Raw genomic sequence first — 24,693 nt, 5'->3', positions numbered from 1 at the left:
ATGTGTTCCCCGAGGAAAATAACCTGTGCTGGAGTAAGGTAATGAGATATTTCGATTAAAGCTCTGCATGATTGAATGCTTCAGGACAAAACGAAAGGTTTGAAAAAAAAAAAATGTGGTAGTGATGTCTTTATGTATTTTTTTCTACGGCTGGGTTTACTTAGAACTGCATGCCATTCTGTTCAGAAACTGTTCTGTAATTTCCGAAGGAGTGGGCTATCTGAAATTGTCATTCAATATTAACTTCATTTTTTGCTGGTCTGTTTGAATGCGTGTAATATGTGCAAATGACTCATTGGCCGTTTTCCTTCACTTAGACTACGCTGTAAATGTATCAAGAACCGGGAGTCAAGCATGAAAAAGGCGACCAAGCCCACGGCCGCCACCTCCAGAACCTCAGCGGGCACTAAAGCCCCAGGCAGACCTGAGGGAAGCAGCAATATGGGCACAGGTGGCAAGATGACGAACAAAACCCAGAGTTCAGCTCCACTGTCTAAGGTAACTGTTTAATATGGAGGAAGCTGAAACATTTGTATTTAATCATTATGAATATGTTGAACCAAGTGCCAGCTAAGAATTTAGCTTTGTGTTGCATTGTGATTTGTCTGTAGCAGATCATTAACTTTTGTTTTGCATGCTAACCAGGCTAAGAGCAATGATGATCTCCCAGCGGTGAGTGCAGGAAGTGGACCAGTATCCGTTAGCAACAGTAACACTACTGCTAGAAACAAGAGAGGAAGCTCCTCTCAGAACACCAGCAGTACTGAGACCAGGTCCAAGACCAATTCAGGTAGTGCTAATCATTGCCTTGGTTATTTTTGGATGTTTAAGGGGAAGTGTTTTGTTGTTGCAAAAAATACTTTGAAGCCCACAGCTACTGAAATATCCATAACAGTTATTTGCTTATGGAAATATTTCTGCTTATACCCATTTCTTTCTTCTGTAGGTCTTTCAGGAAGGCGTGCCTTGTCATCCGCAGCCAAGGATCCAGGCACAACCCGAGAGAACTTGCGAGAACGTTCCAGAACTAGTGTTGCCAAAAAGCTTGCCGGACCCACTGATGCCATGCCTCAAAAGCAATCGCGATGCCGAACCGTAGCTGAAACTGATTCTCGGATGAGCAAATCTCGCTTAGACAGCCAGATAAGCCATAAAGCAGTGCTGGAGGGCCAAGTGAAGGACCTGCTGGGCTTAGCCAAGAGCAAAGACCTGGAGATCCTCCATCTCCGCTCTGAACTTAAAGGTATGAGAGCCCAGCTTGGTCTGGAAGAACTTGAGGTCCTTGATGCAGAACAAGCATCTCAAGAGACCAAGCAGCCTCAGGAGAAAGCGGTTTCTCCTGTGATCACTGCCACAGATGTGGAGTCAACTCTGCTCCTCCTTCAAGACCAGAACCAGGGCATCCTTGATGAGCTAAATATGCTGAAGAGTGAAAACCGGATGCTGAAGGATCGTCTCAATGCTCTTGGCTTCTCTCTGGAGCATCGTCTAGACAGCCCTGACAAAGGTCTGCGCTGCTTGTCCTTTAGTCCTGAGCTTGTATCTGGTGGAGGCAGTGGAGGTCATAGCGAAAACAGCAGGGGTGGTATGCGTGCATCTTCTGCAGAAGGCTCTGCCCAAGGCTCTACCGAGGATCTGCTTTCAGAAACGAGACGTGTAGGCTCTTCTGATGCACTGGACAGTGAGTGCAGTGAGGCCTACCAGCCGATCACCTCCAGCGATGATGCTCTGGATGCGCCCTCAGGTTGTGGATCCTCTTCTGAATCAGAAGGAGGGCCACCGAGCCGGGAACATTCCCGCAGGGGTAGCAGCGGGAACACCAGTGAGGTTTCTGTGGCCTGCCTGACTGAGCGCATCCATCAAATGGAGGAGAACCAGCACAGCACATCAGAAGAACTCCAGGCCACTCTGCAGGAACTTGCTGACCTGCAGCAGATCACGCAAGAGCTGACCACAGAGAATGAGCGCCTGGGCGAGGAGCGTGCCATTCTGGTCGACTCCCTCTGTCAACAAGGGGAGCGTCTGGAACTGTACGGAAGACAGCTGGACTACTTCCGAGGCCTTCTTGACGAGCATCGTGTGGCCTACGCCAAGGATGATGAAGATGCCAAAAGCGGCCGATACATGGAGCTGGAAAGGCGCTACGCCGATCTGAATGAGGGCTCGCGTTTTGAGCGGGAGCAGCTGCTGGGCGTTCAGCAACAGCTAAGCAGCGCACTCAAGATGGCAGAACAGGAGAACGCAGAAGCCCAAGGCCTGATGGCGGCATTGAAGGAGCGTGTCCATATGGCAGAGAGAGCTGTGGAAATGGAGCGGAGGGAACGGGCCATTGCTAAAGCAGAGTTGGAAGCGCTAAGGGTGGTGTCTGAAGGGGAGCAAGTGGAGCTGAATCGCTGCAGAATCCAGCTTGAGCAAGAGAGGCAGAGAGTGGCCCAGCTACTCTCCATCCACAATGCAGGGGAAAAGACAGACATACGACACCTGCTGGACAGCGAGAGATTAAACAAAGAGCGAGCAGAGGCCAAAGCAGCTCAGTTGCAAGAGGAACTGGGGCACACACACAGTGAAGCTGCCCAGCTCCAAGGGGCAATTAGCAAGGTGAAACTTACAAACATACTCCGGTACCTCATACCTTTGATTATCTTAAGTTATCTTAAAGGGATAATTCATCCAAAAATGCAAATTCAGTCATTAGTTACTCACTCTCATGTTGTTCCAAACCCATAAGACCTCCGTTCATCTTCGGAGCACAAATTAAGATATTTTCCATGAAATTCGAGAGCTTTCTGACCCTCCCATAGACAGTAATGCAACTACCACTTTCAAGGCCCAGAAAGGCAGCAAGGACATCGTTAAAACAGTCCATGTGAAAAAATTTTGTGTCAGTCTTCACCGTGCCTTAGCATAGTATTAGCATTAGCATATTAGCTATGTAGCTGGATTTCAACTTCTTGCAAGTTAAAGTGTTCCCAACATTTGTTTTGAGCATTGATATTGAACATCTATTTCCCAAGTAACATGATTGGAATACCTAACAACAACAACATAGCAATGCCTTAGCAACCACCCAGATCATCATAACGTGATTATATCAAGTTTTGAGCAGGCATTAGCATGGGTAATAGGTAGTTTTCAACTTCTTAAAAGTCAAACAAGAGTTCCCAACTTATTTAAAATTTTGAACAACAATTCCTAGTAGCAACATGCTAACAACCACTCAGAATTTCTAGCAGGCATATAATAATTGCCTGGCATTGTGTTGTGAAGTTTTGAACAGGTTGTAGAATTAGCATATGCTTAAAGCACAGATAGTGAACCTCCAGGTTAAGTAGTAGCTGTACATTTTCCAACATGTATCCCGGCTAATGTGTATCTTTGTGTTTGCTAAAGCTTGACGGTGAATTCCGAGCGTTTCGTGGCGATGTCCAGGCACAGTTAGCAGAGCAGAAGCGGCTCCTGGAGCAGCAGTGCTCTGAGCTGGAGGAGAAGGACACAGAGATCGCTGACATGAAGGAGACCATCTTTGAGCTGGAAGATGAAGTCGAGCAGCATCGTGCTGTCAAGCTTCATGACAACCTCATCATTTCTGACCTGGAGAGTAAGTCATGTGACAAAATGGTCACTAAAATCTATTTATATTTAAATGACACACAGTGTGGCATGTACTTCTCTATATCTATGTATGTAACAAACAAATGTTTTCTTTTCATTATCTTGTGATTATTCATGCTTCTGTCCACATAGAGGCGTCATTGAGCTATCAGAGTAGACAATAGACAGACATTTTCTTTAGCTTTCATTTTTAATGTCAAGTACTTGATCATTTTACATACAAAATAATTTATAGTATTTGATCAGAATGAAAGGGTTAAATGTATAAAAATAAAATTAGGTATTTGATTAAAATTCATTTTCAGCAACACATTAATGATATTTTAACTTTCTTTATAAATCTCTATTTATTTCTGTCATTTTTTTTCACTTTAGATTCCATCAAAAAGCTTCATGATCAGAAATATGACATGGAAAAGGAGATTAAGGTTCTTCACCGAAAATTGCGGGTAAATGTTCTCTTTTTATTTGTTTCTGTTTCATTTATCATTATACCATTTATTTATTGATTGATTCATTCTTTCATTTTCCAACTGACACCTGTCACTCACAGGAGGAATCAGCCGAGTGGCGTCAGTTCCAAGCTGATCTGCAAACAGCTGTCATCATCGCCAATGACATTAAGACAGAAGCTCAAGAGGAGATCGGAGACCTGCGGCGCCGCCTGCAGGAAGCTCAGGAGAAAAATGAGAAAATGAACAAAGAGCTGGATGAACTAAAGAGCAGGAAGTAAGAGATGTAATGTAAATTTACAATGTGTTGTGACAACAGGGATGTTGACACAGGTTGTGTGATTGTTTTTGTATATGCAAATATTTGCATATGCTGGAGATATAAGCGTCAGTGTGTGTCTTGCGTTACAGACAGGAAGAGGAGCGTGGCCGTGTGTATAATTATATGAACGCTGTAGAAAGAGACTTGGCTGCGCTGAGGCAGGGGATGGGCTTGAGCCGACGTTCCTCCACTTCCTCTGAACCTTCGCCCACTGTCAAAACACTCATCAAGAGCTTCGACAACGCCTCACAAGGTTCATAAATTCATGCAGATTTATGAAGATACATGCTCACATTTAGGGGGTTGTGTCCTGGTGTTTATAAATCTAGATTGGTTGCCAAAAGGTTGTAGGTTGTTTGAACTTCACAAGGACTATTGAGCCATTTTGCTGTAAGTGTGCCCAAGGGGTTTGCTCTGCAGCGAAGTGTAATGCAAGTTGCTTTTAATAGAAAGCATGATTTAAATGACAAATTGCCAATCTGAGATGTTGGAATGCAAATATAAAACTTTTTCTATTTCCTCACCTAAACAGTCCATTTTTTCTATATACAGGTCCTGTTCCAGCCAGTCCTGCCGCTGCTGTTCCTGTTGTTGCTGCTGCTGCCGCTATTTCCAGAATGCCCCTCAGTCCCAGTCCCATCAAAACCCCTCCAGCCGCTGCTGTCTCTCCTATACAGGTATAAACAATTAGAATTAATTGTAACACTTTACAATAAGTTGTCATGTTAACATTAGTTAATGTATTAACTAACATGAACAAACAATGAACAATACATTTATTACAGTATTTATTCATCTTCGTTAATGTTAGTTAAAAAATACAGTTGTTCATTGTTAGTTCATGTTAGTTCACAGTAGAGCCCTTTGCGGGACTGTTTTCTTCTCAACTTTATGCATTGACTCCATTTCTATTACACACCGTTCCATGCGAGTCTCCCGCAAAATTTTCTGACCGCCCGCTCCCGCGAGATTTGTGTTGACTCCCATGGGTCCCGCGAGAGCCCAAACCCAATGCAGCCCTCTAGTTCACAGTGCATTAATGTTTACAAACACAACTTTAGATTTTAATAATGCGTTAGTAAATGTTAAAATTTAATATTAACTAAGATTAATAAATGCTGTTTTGTATTGTTCAATCTTAGTTCGTTTTGATTTAAAGTAGTTAACTAATGAACCTTATTGTAAAGTGTTAACGAATTAATGAATAGGGGAATGTAGTCATATAACCAACTAATCTAATATGCCAAGAGTAACTTCATGTCAGGTTTTGAGTAATAATATATGATGATAGTGCTGTGTAAATCACAATATAGTTGTGGCCTATTCTACCCCCAAATATTTCATATATATTAATTATGCAGTAATTATATATATATATATATATATATATATATATATATATATATATATATATATATATATATATATATATATATATATATATATATATATATATATATATATATATATATATATATATATATATATATATATATATATATATATATATATATAATTTTTTTTTTTTTTTTTTTCAGTATTTTTATATTATTTTATAAAATAAGAGTATTCATAACAAATAAGTTTGACATCATTGTGAAAACAAAATACTTAAAATAGTGACACTACTGTTCAATGTGTGGGTCAGTAAGATTTTGTAATGTTTTTGAAAGAAGTCTCTTATACTCACCAAAGCTGCATATAATAAAACAGTAATATTGTGAAATTTATTACAATTTAAAATAACCGTTTTCTATCTTTAATATATCTTAAAATTAGTTAATTTATTATTTGATTCATTATTTTCAGCAGCCCTTACTCCAGTCTTCAGTGTCACATGATCATTCAGAAATCATTCTAAAATGCTGATTTGCTGCCAAATTACAATTTCTTCTTATTTGCAATGTGAAAAACAAAATGTTGTGCTCCTTTTAATATTTTTGTGGAAACTGTGATACTTTTTTCTGGATTGTTTGATGAATAGAAAGTGAAAAAAATAACAGCATTTCTTCGAAATATTTGTTTTTATTATTATTATTTCTAATCTCTTTAATGATGCATTTCATCAATTTAATACATCCTTGCTGAATAAAAGTATTAATTTCTTTAAAAAAAAAAAATCATACTGACCCCAAAACCTTTGGTAGTATATTTGTCATAAATATGACTGGATACATTTAAAGCTGTTGTAAAAAAATGTATCTTAAAACTGAATTTGCTTGATGGGTCTTTCTGATCACTCTAGCAGATGTTTGTATTCTTCTCTATTGGGATGTTCTGACCTAAAACCCCTGTCTGTCAGATGAGATCTCCAGACCTGCTGTGCGTGGAGCTGGAGTGGGGCTTTCCTTCTTGTTCTCTCCCTCTGTCCTTCACGGATGTCCTTTGCCGTGCTGCTGTTTTTGAATAGGTCATGCAAGTCTCCTCAAAATGTGCCAAAACAGGATGTTTTTGTAAGGAAAGAAAAAAATTAGGCAGTTTGACGTACTTATGCAAGGCACAGAGATCTTGTAGTATATTTGTGGTGGATTTGAGTTTATTGTTGGTTGTTCAGAACATGATGTGCTATGGTCATAAATTCATGCTGCTTGTTGAAGAGGTGGTTCACATTTGAGCATTCAGTTTTATCCCTTTGATTGGTACTGAAGGATGGGATCTAAATCAGAGGACCAGAATATCATAGACTCTTGTTGTGGGCTTTTGACTTGGGCCAGAAAAATACCACTTTGCAATTGCTAGATGTATTGCTGTAACTTGCAGACAGCCAATATGTTTTTGCTTAAGCATGATTGTATTTTTGAAATTGTTATTTGGCATAAGAAAGAGCCGTGAATTTTTCTAGAAATAGTAATTACCGACAATTTTTCTAAGCCAGGACAGTAGCGCTTATCCGTTTAGGCTATGAAAAACAACAGAGTGCTTTAAACACATCAACAATTCACACCTAACTGTGTTGACCACCTGAGCTCTAATATAACTTCATTGAATTTATTATATACGTTGTGCTGTGAACTAGGGCTGGATATATATTATATTGTATATTTAGGATATATTCTAAATGATTTTGCTGGTGATCTAAAATAGAGCATACAACACAATACAGGTTTTAATGCTGACACACTATCATAAGACTAGCCTCGCAAACTTTACTTGTCTCATGAATTCTGAATGGAGTCTGTTTTAAAATTAAAATGTAACAAAAACCATAATATATACACACAAAGTAAATATATATATATATATATATAAATAATACATAACATGCACACAGACACAGTATATTTCATGAAATTATTTGAAATTATTCAAATTGAAATAAAATAAAATAAATCTGTATTAAAATATTACAAGGCTAAAACTACTAAAATAACAAAATGCAAACCCCAAAACAGAGATTAAAATAAAAACTGAAGATATAAAAATCTCAAAATAAAAGCTATTTAAACGCTATAATAAAAGCTGTTAATACTATAATAGTATGTACATAAAACTAAAACAATAGTGGTGCATAATAATGAAAATTATTAAATATAATTAATTTTTAATTTAGTTACACTTTTTTTAAAAACCTCCCTAAATCTTTTTTTTTTAATGGTTATTTTAAATCTGCTTGGAAAAACTGGTTTGGTTATCATTAAGGTCATTTCAGAGCAATTAATTTAAAAAAAATCTAAATATATACTATATTTATTATCAATTTTAGCTGTATTGCCCAGCCCTGTTTTGACCTTCTGTATGTTTTTTTCTGTATTTTACAGAGGCACACCAGCTCAACCAAACCACTGTCATCAATGCTGGACAAGAGACCGAGCTACACGGACCTGAGCATACCAGGTGGGCTGACGTTAGTCACACTTGAAATCTAACTCCTTGATCTTTTGGTCTTCCCTCACACTGGTTTGATCTAGTTATCCAGAGGCGAACTCAGAGTTAAAGGTCATGTGTAATCGCGCTGTACCGCTTCCCTCAGGCTTAACATTTGCAGTTAATGACCACTGAGATTGTGTGCCAGGCCTTGAGAAGGAAGCAGGATATTTATTTTAGAAGTGCACAAGCTTAGTCATGCCACATAAAGCCTGTTATTCTTTGTCATGATTGTGTTTTTATGTAATTTAATAGTAGACCACCTCCTCCGGACCTCACCTGTAATGCGCCCCATCTGCAGCCTCCAGAGGGTGACAAACAAAGACTCGACTAAGTCTATATCAGGTACGTTTAAACCGGTTTATAGTACTTGTTCTGCTCCAACTACAGTCAAATACTCAACTATACAGTTATTCAAAATATCCATTGTGTGTTGTGACATCAAAGGAATAGTTCACCCAAAAATGAAAATCTGCTGAAAATGTAAATCACCCTCAGGCCAGGTAAAATGTAGATGAGTTTGTTTCTTCATCAGAACAAATTTGGAGAAATTTTGCATCACGTCACTTGCTCACCAATGGATCCTCTGCAGTGAATGGGTGCCGTCAGAATGAGAGTCCAAACAGCTGATAAAGACATCACAACTAATCCACACTTCACACTCCATCACTTCATGTCTTGTGAAGCGTAAAGCTGCAAGTTTGTAAGAAACAAATCCATCAAGGTGCTTTAATGCTAAACCATCAGTTCTGGGCAAATTACCAGTCCATAATTCATTATAATGCTTCCTGTAGTCAAAAAGTCCATCTCCTATTGTCCGCTCACATCACAATCCACCAATACATTTATTCAGAATTGTTTTGGACTCTTTTCAAAAGGAAACTGCTTGATCTGTACATATTTCTCTCCAGACGAGACTACTTTTACACTGTAGAAAGCATTATTATGTATAGAAGACTCGTATTTTGGTGAGAAGTAACGGTTTAAAGTTAAATCATAGCTTTTTATTTTAAAGGATGTTAAGGATGTTGAGAGTCGTGTGAATTACTTGTGGATTGTTGCAATGTTTTTATCAGCTGTTTGGACTCTCATTCTGACGGCACCCATTCACTGAAGAGGATACAATGGTGAGCAAGTGACGTAATGCTAAATTTCTCCAAATCTGTTCTTATGAAGAAACAAACTGGATGGCCTGAGGATAAATCCATTTTCAGCAAATGTTCATTTTGGGTGAACTCTTCCTTTAACAGCACACAGATTTTGTAATGTCCATGCATCCTCTACTTGTCAGTTTCTCGCAGAAACAGTGAAGAGTTAAAGAGAGACTTGTCGGTAACAGACGCATCAACGTCATCTTCAATCATCGCGCTAAGCTCGTCTTCTCCCCAGCTTTCTTTGCCATCCAACTCCTCCTCCCCGACCGCCTCCGTAACTCCCACCACACGAGGACGTTTACGGTAAGTGGCGGGCCTGTCTTGTTTTTTTGTTTGCCTCCGTCTCTTTTATGTTCATCTCTGCTCTGGCTCTTCTTTTGTTGACTTTCTAGAAGACTCTTTCTCGCTGTCAGGTTTGCCAGATGTCTCTGTTTCACACTCTATCTCTGTCTCTGTCTGTTCGCTGCGGTGTTGACAGGTCAGTGTTTCGATAATGGATGTCACTCATTTGCCTGTCCTGAAACCTGACCGTGGGTCCACCATGGCTTTTGAATAGGCCATTGGAGGAAGTTGAATCATTCTGCGCTTTTCTTTATTATCAGAGCATTTCCTTCTGGTCGTAGCATTGACTTCCTTGCTGGAAGAATCAGAAACAACTTCTGATGGTAGCTGGATTTACTCAAGTGCTGGCTGGTTGAAACTAGACATTTATGCACAGGGAATTTTTTTTTCTTTTAATTGTTAAGTGTATAATATAATGTAGAACATAAAATAATCTTAAAATTATGGACAACAATAAATAATTATATTATTAAAATATATTTATCATTATTATTTTTATTTATTATTTTTTTTAATTTATTGTTATTTTTCTTATTATAAAGTGTCTATTTTTTACCAGCATTACAGGTTGTATAGATCATTTCAAGGACGTAAACGATAACAAAGGCGTTGGAACGCTACTGCGCATGTCTGGTCCTGAAGCATTTCCGGTAGCACCATTTTTAAATCTCAGATCTATCAAAACCTACAACGCATCCTTTTTAAGTCTAGCGAAAACACAAGTTAGGTATTAAAAAAAAAAAAATATAGAATTACCCTTTAAATATGACTGAGATGCAAACTTACAAAGAACATTAAAAGTGTGTTCCGGACAGCTCTGATTGATGCTGCATCCGTGTACACGAGAGAGGGCAGTAAACGCGTATCGCAGTCTGGATGCTTACAATTAACTCCTTAGCAGAAAAGTTGGGATCATTTGTTTGTACAATGGATGACATCAGTCTTCTGTTCGGTTAAACTGACGTAAGACAAACAGTGTTACTTATCATGGTTTGTGCTAAGATATCCGGGGAGGTTTTTGGTGTACATTTCACTTGCATTGCTGGGTCAGTCTGTATGTCTATGCATTCGTTTTTATTTGTACAGCACTTTTCACAATACATATCGTTTCACTGTGGCTTTACACAACATGCATGTTTATTACAACGCTAAATGAATGCTGGTAAGCTAATCACTTCATGCCATGATTACTGGTTTCATTCGTTTTATAATGCGTGCTTAGTTTGGTCAAGTTTGTTGCTGTGGAACAAGAAAGCATTTGAATGCGCTATCTGAGCCATCATGTGGTCACAAATAAACAAGATGAATGCAATTCAGTGCTGGCTACCATGTTTTGCATAAACCTTTATTCGTTGTTTTTTATTTTTTTTATAATGATAAAAGTATAGCCTACATGCAGATTAATAAAGGCGTACACACACACTACATACAGTATATATGTGGGTATGTATGTTTTTATGCACATTTACTGTAAACGCACATACAGGTAAAAAGTGTGGCCACTATTAATGTTTTTGAAATAAGTCTCCAATGTTCACCAAGCCTGCATTTAATTGATCAAAAATATAGACAAAAACAGTAATATTTTGAAATATTATAATTTAAAATATATGCTTTAAATAATTTATTTCTGTGATCAAATCTGAATTTAACATAATTACTCCAGTCTTCAGTGTCACGTGATCCTTCAGAAATCATTCTAATATGCTGATTTATTATCAGTGATGGAAAAAGTCGTCCTGCTTAATATTTCTTTATAAACTGAGATCATTTTAGTATTATTTGAATAAAAGAACAGCATTTATTTATAATAGAAATGTTTTGTAACAACATGCACTACTGTTCAAAAGTTTGGGCTCAGAATTTAATTAAATTTTTTAAGAATATGAATACATTTATTCAGCAATTTTTAAAATTGATTTTAAAAAAGTGATAGTAAAGGCATACTGTTAGGAAAGATTTCTATAATTTTGAAAATCCCTGTCAGGGTTTAATCAATCAATCCTGTATAAAGTATCACAGGTTCTAGAAAAAATATTAAGCAGCACAACTGTTTCCAACAGTCACAATAACCAAATATCAAATCAGCACATTAGAATGATCTCTGAAGGATCATGTGACACTTAAGACTGAGTAAGACTGGCTGATCAAAATCCAGCTTTGCATCACAGAAATAAATATAAAGAATATTAAAACAAAAAAACATTATTTTAAATTGTAATATTTGACAATATTACTGATTTTGTCTGTATTTTTGATCAAATAAATGGAGGCTTGATGAGCATAAGAGACTTCATTCAGAAACATAAAAAATAGTAATGCGTCCAGACATTTGACCAGTACTGCATATAAACAAAAGACTGTTTCCAGCAGATTTATATCAAAAGCAGCAGGCTGACCATGAGCAGCTTTGAGTACTACATTGCATTTCATCAAGTTCTCAAACACATCTGGGTGTTCATATAGTCTCATGTGATTTGGCACTGTCCTGTCTCCCTGTAGCACTCACTGTCTTAGGTGTCTTACATTACAGATGATGGCTTTCCTAAAGACAAAAGTACAAAAACAATTATTTTATTTAATGCACAATATTTACAAATACTATTGTTTAATACATCAGTACATATTGGAATTAACATTAGACAAGCATAAGATAGCTAGACAACTAAGGAGAACTCATATTTAATTCTAGCCCACATAACGCTTGCAATAAAACGGAAATAAAAGCTTGGCCTTTTTCACTAAAAAAGAATCAAAACACTAAGCGCATATGTAAACAATGACAAAAACGCAATGCTGCATCATACTTGAACAGTTAACGTAAATAAATACAAAGAATCAAATGGAACAAGAACAAGAACTTTTCCTTACCTGAATGGAAATGTGCGCTGTATATCCTTGAGCTGTTAGTGTCTATTCTGCTTCTCTCTTCACTGCTGCAATCCAGGCGCGTTTCTCGGACATCTAGCCATTTGATTTCAGATCATTTATAAATTAATGTTAGTTCCAGCCCAGAGGGATCACCCAACCACCGAGCAACAAGGATCTAATTTGAATTTCGACATTTTAAACGGCATTAATCCTGCCGCCATTGTTTTGAATGCGCTCAAATGCTAACCGGAAACGTCCGAGGAACAAAGACGTCACTTCCTTATACCGCCGAAAATCCGTTGAAATGGTCTATATCAATAGGACACTGTCAATTTGCTAATTACTACAATTTTTTAAATAATTCTACTCTTCAGTGCAGTGAGTTGACTTTCTATGGAAGAGGATTAGTGCCAAGCAATAATAAAAAATAAAACCATCTCAAGATTAAAGTCACTAAATTTTGAGAAAAAAAGTTATTAAAATGCGTAGCATAAACACACTCGTGTCAGGTTAATTTCATCTCGTTGGCGAGTGTCAAACAGCGTCTGCAGTTCTCAACATTTTATTTCGACTTTTCTCGAAATTTAACGGGTTTATGCTCAACATTTTATTTAGTAATAATAAAAACTATTTATTTCGTATAACATTTTAAATTTAACAAATTTTTTCTCAAAACTTAACAACTTTAATCTCAAAATGGTATTTATTGCAATTTATTGCTTGTCCCTAATCTTCTTCCGTACTTTTCTGTGTAGGTAAGATTATCTATTTTTACAATACAGAATCAATGATCAATTTACAAATTGTTACAGTGTCAGAAAGGTCTTAAAGTTGGTGCATCTATCATGTCAATGCATCTTGGTAGAATTTCCGCAAAAAAAAAAAAAAATGAAGTATGGTTTTTGCTTTTAAAGTTGAATCCAATACGAAGGAACTGTGTTGTTAAAGTGATTGATGTCTCTCCAGAGAGGAACGGAAGGACCCTCTGTCTGCGTTAGCCAGGGAATATGGAGGATCCAAGAGGAATGCTCTGCTCAAGTGGTGCCAGAAGAAGACTGAGGGTTATCAGGTACATGTTGTTGTTTTTGTATCTACATTTATTTCAATCACTTGTGATTAATAGTCATGTGCAATATATATTGATTACCATGATGGTATCAGCGAATTATAGTTTTTTTAAGTGGTCCTATTAGGCAAATATTAGACATATATTATTATAAAATAAACATCTGCATTTATAATATTGTTCATAATATGAATTATTTGTCAAAATATGAAATTATGTACCCCTATTAATAATATATTGGCCTGTGAGAAAATAAAACAGATTACTTCAAACTTCACATTTTTTTAATCTTTAAATAAAAAAATTCAAACTCACATGGACACACAAGTAACTACTTTCTATTCTTCAAAGAATCCTAAAAAGATGTATCACAGTTTCAACAATAATATTAAGCAACACATCTGTTTGCAACATTGATAATAAGTCATTTTTCTTGACCACCAAATCTGCATAGTAGAATGATTTCTGAAAGATCACGGGACACTGAAGACTGGAGTAATACAAATTCAGCTTTACCATCACAGGAATAAATTACGTTTTAAAATATATTACAATTGAATGTAGTAATTTTAAATTGTAACATTTCACAATATTACTGTTTTTGTAGTATTTTCAAATAAATGCAGCCTTATTGAGATGAGACATTTAAAAATATATAAATAAATAAAAAAAAAATAAATATATATATATATTATTCATTAATTTTATTATATACACTATATATGCTGGTTGTGTGTGTGTGTGTGTGTGTGTGTGTATATATATATATATATATATATATATATATATATATATATATATATATATATATATATATATATATATATATATATATATATATATATATATATATATATATATATATATATATATATATATATAGGTAGATAGATAGGTAGATAGATAAGTAGATAGAGAGACAGAGAGAGTTTATTTTATTATTATTCGTTCTGACCTTCTTTCCCATGTTCCAATTTTCAAAACCTGTTCATTACCAGGTTTAAATTAGATTTTAAATGCCAGATTTTCTCTGTGGTCTCCACCTCATCTTGTTAAACAATAGAAACATTATTTCATTTATTTCAGTGTAGCTTAAAGTCCTCAAATTCACAGTTATCAGCGTTCAGGTATTCTTGTTTGAGTGTGTTTGCTTTTAAAATGGAAGGTGACCATGCATAATGTACAGATTCGCCTTCTATCGCAATTACTTTTCTCCCGTCAAGCATATAAAATGTTTACCATTCAGAGAGGGTTTTGGACCATGATGTTACCATGGTTTTCCTCAAGCCAGGAAGTGTGCTACATTTCTCCTGCTTAGTGCCCCATGTCACAAACAGAAAATATCTGAGCCAATCAGAGCAAAGAACCCTTGTGGGCACAGATTGGTGATTTTGAACACCTTGTGATTTAAAGTTGTCTTTTTCTTTTTAATTTCGCAGATTCTGAAATATGAAGTTTGGAGGTTTTGTCTGTCTTATCACCTCTGGGCCAACTATGATTTTTCCCACTTTCAGTTTTGGTGGTTCTTTTGTCATTTTGACACCACATTCCCATAACCCCACCATCTCTGTCACCTCTTTTCTCTCTGTATCTTTGTCTGTCTCACAGTAAGTGTGCGTGTGATTGATGGTAATGTCCACTAGTGGATAAAAGCCATTTTTCACTGCAACTCTAATGTGTTCATTACAAGCGGCCTGGCTTTACTTGGAGTGCACTTTTTGCAGCGAGCGGGCCTCAGTTTCTCCGTTTTCAATGTGATTAGCCTAATGCTCTCTCCCCTGGGCCTTCCTGTTTTTTGCACACAAGACCTCTTTTCATTAGCCTCTCACTTTGAACACAGGCACACAAACGAGAGAGGACACAGGGAGCACGTCTCAATGTCTTTGTAACTCTCTCTTCACACGGTTCTGTTGTGCTGATGTTTGTTTGGCTGAAGACTATACGTGGCTGGAGTTTGTGCACTGAATTGTAAGGGAGGGTTGTGAAATGATAGTGAATGCTATTTAAAGAATTTACAGTTGAAGTATAAGCAAAACTGACCTTTTAAACTTCCTCAGTACTTGTTCCTGGTCTTACTGTATTTATTAAGTCAGTTCCTCTCAAGTACACACAGGTGATTAGGAAGTAAGCAGAGGTGTAGTTGTGTCTGAATAATTTATTTTATTTCATGGCCATTGTCTTAAATTCTTTTTAATTGAATTTGTTAATTTGTTTGGAATCAATAAGATTCTCATGCTCACCAAGGCTGCATTTATTTGATAAAAATACAATAAAATGGCAACATTGTAAAATAATATTTATTATAATAAAAAACTGTATTTTAAAATGTCATTTATTGCTGTGATGGCAAAGCTTATTTTTCAAATGCCACTACTCCAGTCTTTAGTGTCACATGATCCTTTAGAAATCATTCTAATATGCTGATTCAGTTCTCAAAAAATATTTCTTATTATCATGTTGAAAAAAAGTTGCTGCTTATTATTTTTGTGGAATCTGTGATGTGTGTGTGTGTATATATATATTTTTTTTCAGAATGCTTAATGAATAGAAAGTTCAAAAGGTCAGTGTGTGTGTGTGTGTATAAATGTATAAGTTTTTTTTTTGTTTTTTTTTGGACATAAGATTCAGGGAGGACACTTTAAATTAAAATTAATCAAAAGTGATCGTGAAGACATTTACTGTAAATTTCAATTAATTTATTTAAAGTGTCTAAATTGAATCAAATGAATTTCTTTATTTAAACAGTCTTACTGACCCGACACTTTTTAGTGGTTGTGAACAATTTTAAAATTGAATAAATCAACCTTAATTTCTAATGAACGAACGTAAATTATTCATAAACAACAGTTTTAAACAAATATTAACCTGATTAATAAATGTGGTAAAAGTACAGTTCATAGTGATAATTGTCATGATACCTAATACAACTAATCTTAACAAACCTTTTTTATTTTTATGGTAAATTACCACATATTTGTGCCATGTTTTTGTTTCGTTTTTTCCCAAAACATTTGCCACTTAGGTTGATATTTTGTTACATAATTACAATGGCATTATTGTGTGGCTAAATTACACTCTTTTTGGGGACACTTACTACAAGAAGCACTGCCACAGTCAGTGGTCCGTGTGCTAGCACAGATCTCTTGATGGAAAAACAGGGCATCATTATCATTGTGAGACCACTTTGGTGCTCCACAGACCTGGGTCTGTTGCTGCCTCTCCATCCCCTGCTGCTGTGGCCCACTCTGATGAGCTCATCACTTCCTTTCACTCCACTCTCTGTGGGTTGCCACAAAGCTCTGCCAATTTACACGGTCCCTTTGCACGTTTACACTGGCCTGCCACATCTGATAAAGGCTGTTACTCTTTCTTTCAAATCTTTTTGTTAGAGGACGTCGGTGATAGCGTAATCTGAAAGAGTGCTTTTGTTTCTTTTGGAAACTCTCGAATATAGATCAGAAGAATGGGTGAACAAATATCACTTCCAGTAAATTGCCACCATACAGCCTACGTATTTCGTTACCTGGAATTATACCTGGATACCTGGATAACAAACAAAGCCAATCTTGGGTTCAAAAAACGGAAAAGGGGGGAAGGGAAGTGTGGCCAAGTATGATGACCCATACTCAGAATTTGTGCTCTGCATTTAACCCATCACACACACCCGGAGCAGTTGGGGGTTCGGTGCCTTGCTCAAGGGTCTCACCTCAGTCGTGGTATTGAGGGTGGAGAGAGTGTTGGTTATTCACTCCCCCACCTACAATCCCTGCCGGACCTGAGACTCAAACCTACAACCTTAGGGTTACAAGTCCAACTCTCTATCCATTAGGCCACGACTGCCCCAAACAGATATTAATCAGATATAAAAACAGATATAATACAAAAAAGCACTAGATAATGATGTTTGCCTATTGCACCTCTGTTGTAATCTAATTGCACCTATACTAGTGTTCAAAAATTTTGAATCCGTAAAAAACTTATGTTTATCAAGGTAGCATTTGTTTGTTGAAAAACAGGGTGAAAACTGTAATATTGTGAAATATTATTACAATTTAAAATAACGGTTCTGTATTTGATTTATTTCTGCAATGGAAAGCTGAATTTTCAGCATCATTACTCCAGTCTTAAAGGTTTAGTTCACCCAAAAATGAAGATTCTGTCATTAATTACTCGCCCTCATGTCGTTCCAAACATGTAAGACCTTCGTTCATCTTAAGATATTTTTGATAAAATCCAAGAGCTTTCTGAGTCTGACCCTGCATAGACAGCAATGCAACTACCACGTTCATGGCCTGGAAAGGTAGAAAGGATATCAATAAAATAGTCCATGTGACATCAGTGGTTCAACCTTATTTTTATGAAGCTCCGAGAATACTTTTGGTGTGCACAAATAACATGTCAGTTTTCGATGCTTGTTCATGAGAGTACCACGACGCACTCTCATGTACTCTTTTGAACGCACATCAAAGACTGACACAAAAGTGAAGAAATTGTTGAATAAAGTCATTATTTTTGTTTTCTTTGCACACAAAAAGTATTCTTGTAGCTTCATAAAATTATGGTTGAACCATTGATGTCACATGGACTATTTTGATGATGTACTTACTAGCTTTCTGGGCCTTAAACGTGTCAGTTGCTTTGCTGTCTATGCAGAGACAGAGAGCTCTCGCATTTTATCAAAAATATCTTTGATTTGTGTTCTAAAGATCAATGAAGGTCTTACGGGTTTGCAACTTTGCAACGACATGAGGGCGAGTAATTAATGACAGAATTTTCATTTTTGGGTGAACTGTCGTCTTAAATGTCACCTGATCCCTCCAAAATCATTCTAACATGCTGATGTTGTGCTCAAGAAACATTTCTCATGTCAAAAACAGCTTAATATTTTTTTGTGGAAACCATGATACTTTTTTCCAGGATTCTTTTGAAGAACAGCATTTAATTGAAATATATATTTTTTGTAACAATATAAAGCCTTTACTATTGCTTTTAATTCTTCCTTGATGAATAAAAGTATTAATTTGTCTAATAAAATCATACTGACCCCACACTGTTGAATGGTAGTCTATATGTGCAAATGCAACACGTGACAACTGTAGATCTGAGAAGGATTGCGTTCGTTGGCATTAATGAACGCAAACCCTCTTTTCTGGTCACAACAAAACCATAAATGGCCCGCATTGAGTCAGATGGCTACTTCCGTGTATGGATTGAAGCATGTGTGAAGTATGCTGATACAGATAAGCAAGGCTGTTGAACAAACACTTCAGCATGAGGCAAGACTGTCCGTAAGCGAATATGAAAACGTAGTTGATCACTGCTCTCAGAACAGCATAAAAGTTCAATTCAGTCACATTTTGTGGAAGTGCGTGAGAAAATGGTTGGTTGCACAACAGTGTACCCAGAATACATCTCATCCATCAAGTTCTAGGTAATGGAGAGCTTATTGTAAACGTATGTTATTTTTTCAAACAATTGTTACTTACGAATAATTTCTGACCCACATTTTAATGTAAACAAGTCTACACAGAATCTGACATTTGTTTTCACATTTTTAGTGCTGATTATGAGCAGAATTTTGCTAAATATTGTATCACGTGTTCATGCTCAGTAAAATGACCTTATCTGTGGCTGAAAGCACTAAATAGGCGTACAGTGAACATAATGTAACGTACAGTGGTGTGAAAAAGTGTTGGCCCTCTTACTGAGGTTTTTTTTTTTTTTTTGCGTGTCACACTTTAATGTTTCAGATCATCAAACAAATTTAAATATTAATCAAAGATAACACAAGTAAACACAACATGCAGTTTTTGAATGAAGTTGAATGAAGCTTGCCCCCTAAACCTAATAACTGTTTGGGCCACCCTTAGCAGCAACAACTGCAATCAAGCGTTTGCGATAACTTGCAATGAGTCTGTTACAGCGCTGTGGAGGAATTTTGGCCCACTCATCTTGGTAGAATTGTTGTAATTCAGCCACATTGGAGGGTTTTCAAGCATGAACCGCCTTTTTAAGGTCATGCCACAGCATCTCAATAGGATTCAGGTCAGGACATTGACTAGGCCTCTCCAAAGTCTTCATTTTGTTTTTCTTCAGTCATTCAGAGGTGGATTTTCTGGTGTGTTTTGGATCATTGTCCTGCTGCAGAACCCAAGTTGGCTTCAGCTTGAGGTCACGAACAGATGGCTGGACATTGTCCTTCAATGGCAAACACTTTTTCACACAGGGCCATGTGGGTTTGGATTTTGTTTTCCCTTCATTTAAAAAAAAAAAAAAACCCCTTCATTTAAAAACTGCATGTTATGTTTACTTTTGTTATCTTTGATTTAATATTTAAATTTGTTTGATCTGAAACTTTAAAGCGTGACAAACATGCAAAAAATAAAAATAAAAAAATCTGGAAGGGGTCCAACACTTTTTCACACCACTGTATGTAGCAAGATAAGGTAAGATAGGCATGCAAAAATGAAAAGCAATGTTTCCAACGTTTGTGTAAACACTGAAAAAAGACATTATTTCTGTCAAGATTTACAATTGTGGCTCTTAACTACAACCATAATGTCACTGGGACACGGAAAGATTCAGTGCTTCATCAGTCCCTCTGAATCACCCACCCAATTCCCTCAGTTCATCTACTGAAATTGTAATTATTGATCTTTTTTTTTCCCCCTCCGCACGCACACAGAACATTGACATCACCAACTTCAGCAGCAGCTGGAATGATGGGCTCGCTTTCTGTGCCATACTTCACACCTATCTGCCGGCACACATCCCCTACCACGAACTCAACAACCAGGACAAGGTCTGTACACTCAACACGCATAAGGCACAAACAGGGGGAATTCAGGTAAATTGGACAATTTTTTTTAATTTGATTGTGATAATTTGGCCCAGTTTACCTGAATTCACACATCAGTTAGTATATATGTGACCCTAGACCACAAAACCAGTCATAAGGGTCAATTTTTCTAAATTGAGATTTATAAATCATCTGAAAGCTGAATAAATAAGCTTTTCGTTGATGTATGGTTTGTTATGATAGGACGATATTTGGCAGAGATGCAACTATTTGAAAATCTGGAATATGAGGGTGCAAAAAAATCTAAATATTGAGAAAATCTCCTTTTAAAGTTAAAGTAAGTTCTTAGCAATGCATATTACTAACCAAAAATGAAGTTTGGATATATTTACATTGGGAAATTTACTAAATATCTTCATGGAACATGATCTATACTTAATATCCTAATGATTTTTGGCATAAAAAAATCCATAATTTTGACCCATACAATGTATTTTTGGTTATTGCTACAAATATACCCCAGAGACTTAAGACTGGTTTTGTTATCCGGAGTCACATATCAGTTGGTACAATAAAACATTTTAGAGAAGGCTTGCATATAATTCCCAATAATTCAATTAATTTACTGACATCAGTTCTTCTTGTGTTTTGCAGAGGCGAAATTTCACTTTGGCCTTCCAGGCAGCAGAAAGTGTGGGAATTAAATCGACACTGGTGGGTTTAATATAAACATCACTGCTAATTAATATATACATTGTATTACAGTGCCTCAGAACCTAATTAAAAATTAATACTTTCATTCAAGCAAGGATGCATTAAATTAATCAAAGGTGACAAAGGCATTTATAATGTCACAAAAGATGTCGATGTTAAATGCAGTTCGGTTGAGCTGTTTGTTCATCGAAGAATCCTGGAAAAAATGCATCACAGTTTCGATAAAAATATGAAGCAACACAACTGTTGATGATAATAATAAACCAGCATATTAGAATGATTTCTGAAGGCTCATGTGACACAAATCCAGCTTTTGCCATAACAGGAATAAATTTAATTTAAAAATATATTTAAATAGAAAACAGATCATTTCAATTATTATATTTCACAATTATTACTGTTTTTACTGTATTTTAATCAAATAAATGCAGCCTTGCTGAGCTTTTTTTAAATGCATTTTAATAACTTTCCTGTCAGAGGAGGCCTGTTTTATTCATGCCTTTTTATCTTTCCTAATGAAATTCTGTTAAAAATATATGACCTCAATATGATGTACAATCTCTTTATTGAGATCTGTTGAATAAATCTTCTTTTATTTTTAATTTCCCTCAACATTAGTAGATAATTTCCCAATTTTGCTCTCCACCCTGTTAGTTAATACTACTTGAAGTCATCGCTAATTGCATTAATGTTTTACAGCTGCATTTTCCTGGCATAACATCTCAAATTGAGAAACATTCAACTATGAATCATCAATGCTCCTCCTAATTTATGATCTGGTTTTCTTGTCATAGCCTGTTTGATTACAGCTAATTTCACCTTTTAGGTATGTTGTTAAAATGCATGTTTTTATTCCTATGATTTTTTTTTTTTAAGAAAGTCATTCCACTCTGTCATGCTGCATTCCATTACCATTCATTCTATAAATATTAGCTGATAAAATCATTTCGTTTCGCCTTGTTGCAATGTTAAAAAATCATGTCATGTGGTAAAAAGGGCAGCACATACAAAGAATGAACCAATTCGGATTGTATAACTTGAATAGATGATGTAGTAATATGACATTATTTAGCAGTTTTGGTGGAGAAAATATGTTCCTTGTTTTGAAAAGAGGCAGAAGTATTTAATTCAGCACCTGTTATTAATTTAATGCCTTCATAAAGCTGTGTTTGCAGTAAAACCGTGACTTCTAGTTTTGCTGTAACAGTTGTGTCGTTTGCTCTTTGCTCAACAAGCTTTCTTGTGTAACTGCACACAGCATGTTGACACGAACAGCATTTTTTCTGACCAATTCCTCTTGCCTTCCCACATCTGACTCATTCTCCCTGTCTGACAGGACATTGGTGAAATGGTGCACACAGAAAGACCCGACTGGCAGAGTGTCATGACCTACATGACGGCCATCTATAAGTATTTTGAGACCTGAGAATCTTCTTGAACGGCTGCAGTCGATTTACCTTCCTTGCTGCGGCCAAGATGCTACAAGTCTCCCAGATGCCTTAGCTGCGAATGGGGGACTTACCGATACAACTTTACTGTTTCCTCCAGTGTTTTCCCAGAATCCTGTATAGCTGCTGAAACAGGCCAGAACCTACTTAGCTTCTCTGAACAACGGTGCTTTTGAAGAGAAGTGGGAAGTCAGTGGGATCATGAGCCAGCAACTTCCTTTTAAGAACACTGCAACACTAATTAAAGTGTATTGTGCCAACCGAGCAACAAAAATATGTATTTCTGAATACCTTTGCCTTTGAAAGTTGCCTTGTTTTATAGTTTTGTCATAATGCCCTCTGTATGCCAGTATTGGTCTTAGTTTATCAGTATTTATTCCAAAGAGTGATGCCACAACAGGCTTCGCCCACAAAAATGGCGTTTTTGTGTTTTCTTTAGCCTAAATAAGCTTAAATCTGTCGTTTGATTTATTTAAAAAAAATTCAACTAAAAAAGACAGGGCTCCTTAAAGGAATAGTTCACCTTAAAATAAAAGTTTGCTGGCAGTTTACTCAACCTCAGGCCATCCAAGATATAGATGAGTTTTTTTTATACATCAGATTTTGAGAAATTTAGCATTAAATCACTTGCTCACCAATGGATATTCTGCAGTGAATGGGTGCCGTCAGAATGGGTTTGTTTCTTGAAAAAAGTATTTGTTTCTTACAAATATGCATTGGTTTCTCTTCACAAGACGTTAATTGAAGGATTACTTGTGGCTTACTGTGATGTTTCTATCAGCTGTTTGGACTTTCATTCTGATGGCACCCATTCACTGCACAGAATCCATTGGTGAGCAAGTGATGTGATGCTAAATTTTGCCAAATCTGTTCTGATGAAGAAACCAACTCATCTACGTCTTTTGAAATTTTCAGCACATTTTAATTTTGGGTGAACTATTCCTTTAACATTCAACTTAGTTTTATTGATATCAAAATGTTGTTTAATTTTCATAAACTACTAGAAAGCTAATTATTAATCTAATATGTAATTTTTTAATGAAGCTGTTTTTTTTTCCTCAGTGCTCACTCCAGCTGACCTTCCATCACTGAAAATGCTGCAGGATGTTTTTTCTGTTTGAAATATCAGCACAAATGAAATGCATGGCTGCTTGTTTTCTGTTTTACAAGATATTTTTCAGCATTTCAGTCCTTTTTGTCTACGCATTACTAATCCTTATTTGACACCTAAAGCCAGCTGGGTCCTGGAAGCTTGCTGATTCAGATTGAGTTTGTCTTATGGGTATAAAAGCACAAATGAAAAAGGCTGAATGTGTATTCAATGATATGAAATGTGAAATAAGACGACTACAATCCATCCGCACTGACTAAATCATGCATTGTACATCTCCCATTATATACTGTCCATCTGTCAAAGATAAGCCTCCGCACACAAATCCGAAGCCTTACATTGAAAAGGAAAAGCCAATAGCACAATTGATGTTTGAGATGAACTTGCTCTGCTGTCTTCAACGTACTGCTTTTTTAATATTTTTGTTTTGTTAATTTGAGACCTCTGTTGAAGGGATCAAGTGGGTTGGAGCTAAATTATTCTGCTAATCACAGCAGTTCAAAGTGAATTTTATGTCAAGGGCACGTCATGTTTTTTGCAAAACTATAATTTATTCCATTTAAGCTACAGAGAGCTCTGTCGTGTTTTAAATGATAGATTTTGTTTGACAGTCCTCTGTGGTGTATTGGTTTGTTTATATGTGGAAATGTCATTGAATTACCTAGAAAAGGTCAGTAGTGACAAGGAGTATTTTTGTTTGGATCTTCTTGTGAGATGTATCGTGTACAGTTTAATATGAAGATTTTGATTTGAACCAAATCATGCCATATCATACTGTGCGTTCCTGTAAAACTTGCCATAATTCATATTTGTATAAATCCTGGAATTCCTTTTTGACACTAGATATATTTTTTTGTTTCACAAAGAAAGATTCCTAGAGCACTGTACGACATGTTAAGGGGAGGATTTTGGAAAAAAATAAAGTAAGGTTTTGTGAG

The 24,693-nt window shown here is 36.3% G+C and overlaps 1 protein-coding gene across 1 annotated transcript; it reads left to right on the top strand.

Moving 5' to 3' along the window:
• Positions 1-24,693, top strand: LOC306862010 (cytospin-A-like; the record flags this gene model as incomplete). Its single annotated transcript, XM_079404585.1, has 16 exons — positions 1-38; positions 318-498; positions 646-790; positions 947-2,598; positions 3,391-3,598; positions 3,988-4,061; positions 4,166-4,341; positions 4,476-4,639; positions 4,939-5,063; positions 8,145-8,220; positions 8,506-8,595; positions 9,542-9,707; positions 13,584-13,686; positions 20,369-20,485; positions 21,137-21,196; positions 22,533-24,693. 16 exons carry the CDS (start codon positions 1-3, stop codon positions 22,620-22,622), a joined length of 3,465 nt encoding a protein of 1,154 aa, XP_079260711.1. The 3' UTR covers positions 22,623-24,693.

This window comes from Barbus barbus, assembly GCF_936440315.1.
Source record: "Barbus barbus genome assembly, chromosome: 43".
NCBI classification, from domain to species: Eukaryota; Metazoa; Chordata; class Actinopteri; order Cypriniformes; family Cyprinidae; genus Barbus; species Barbus barbus.
The sequence above is the reverse complement of the archived record's forward strand: the minus strand, read 5'-3'. Positions and strand labels throughout refer to the sequence as shown.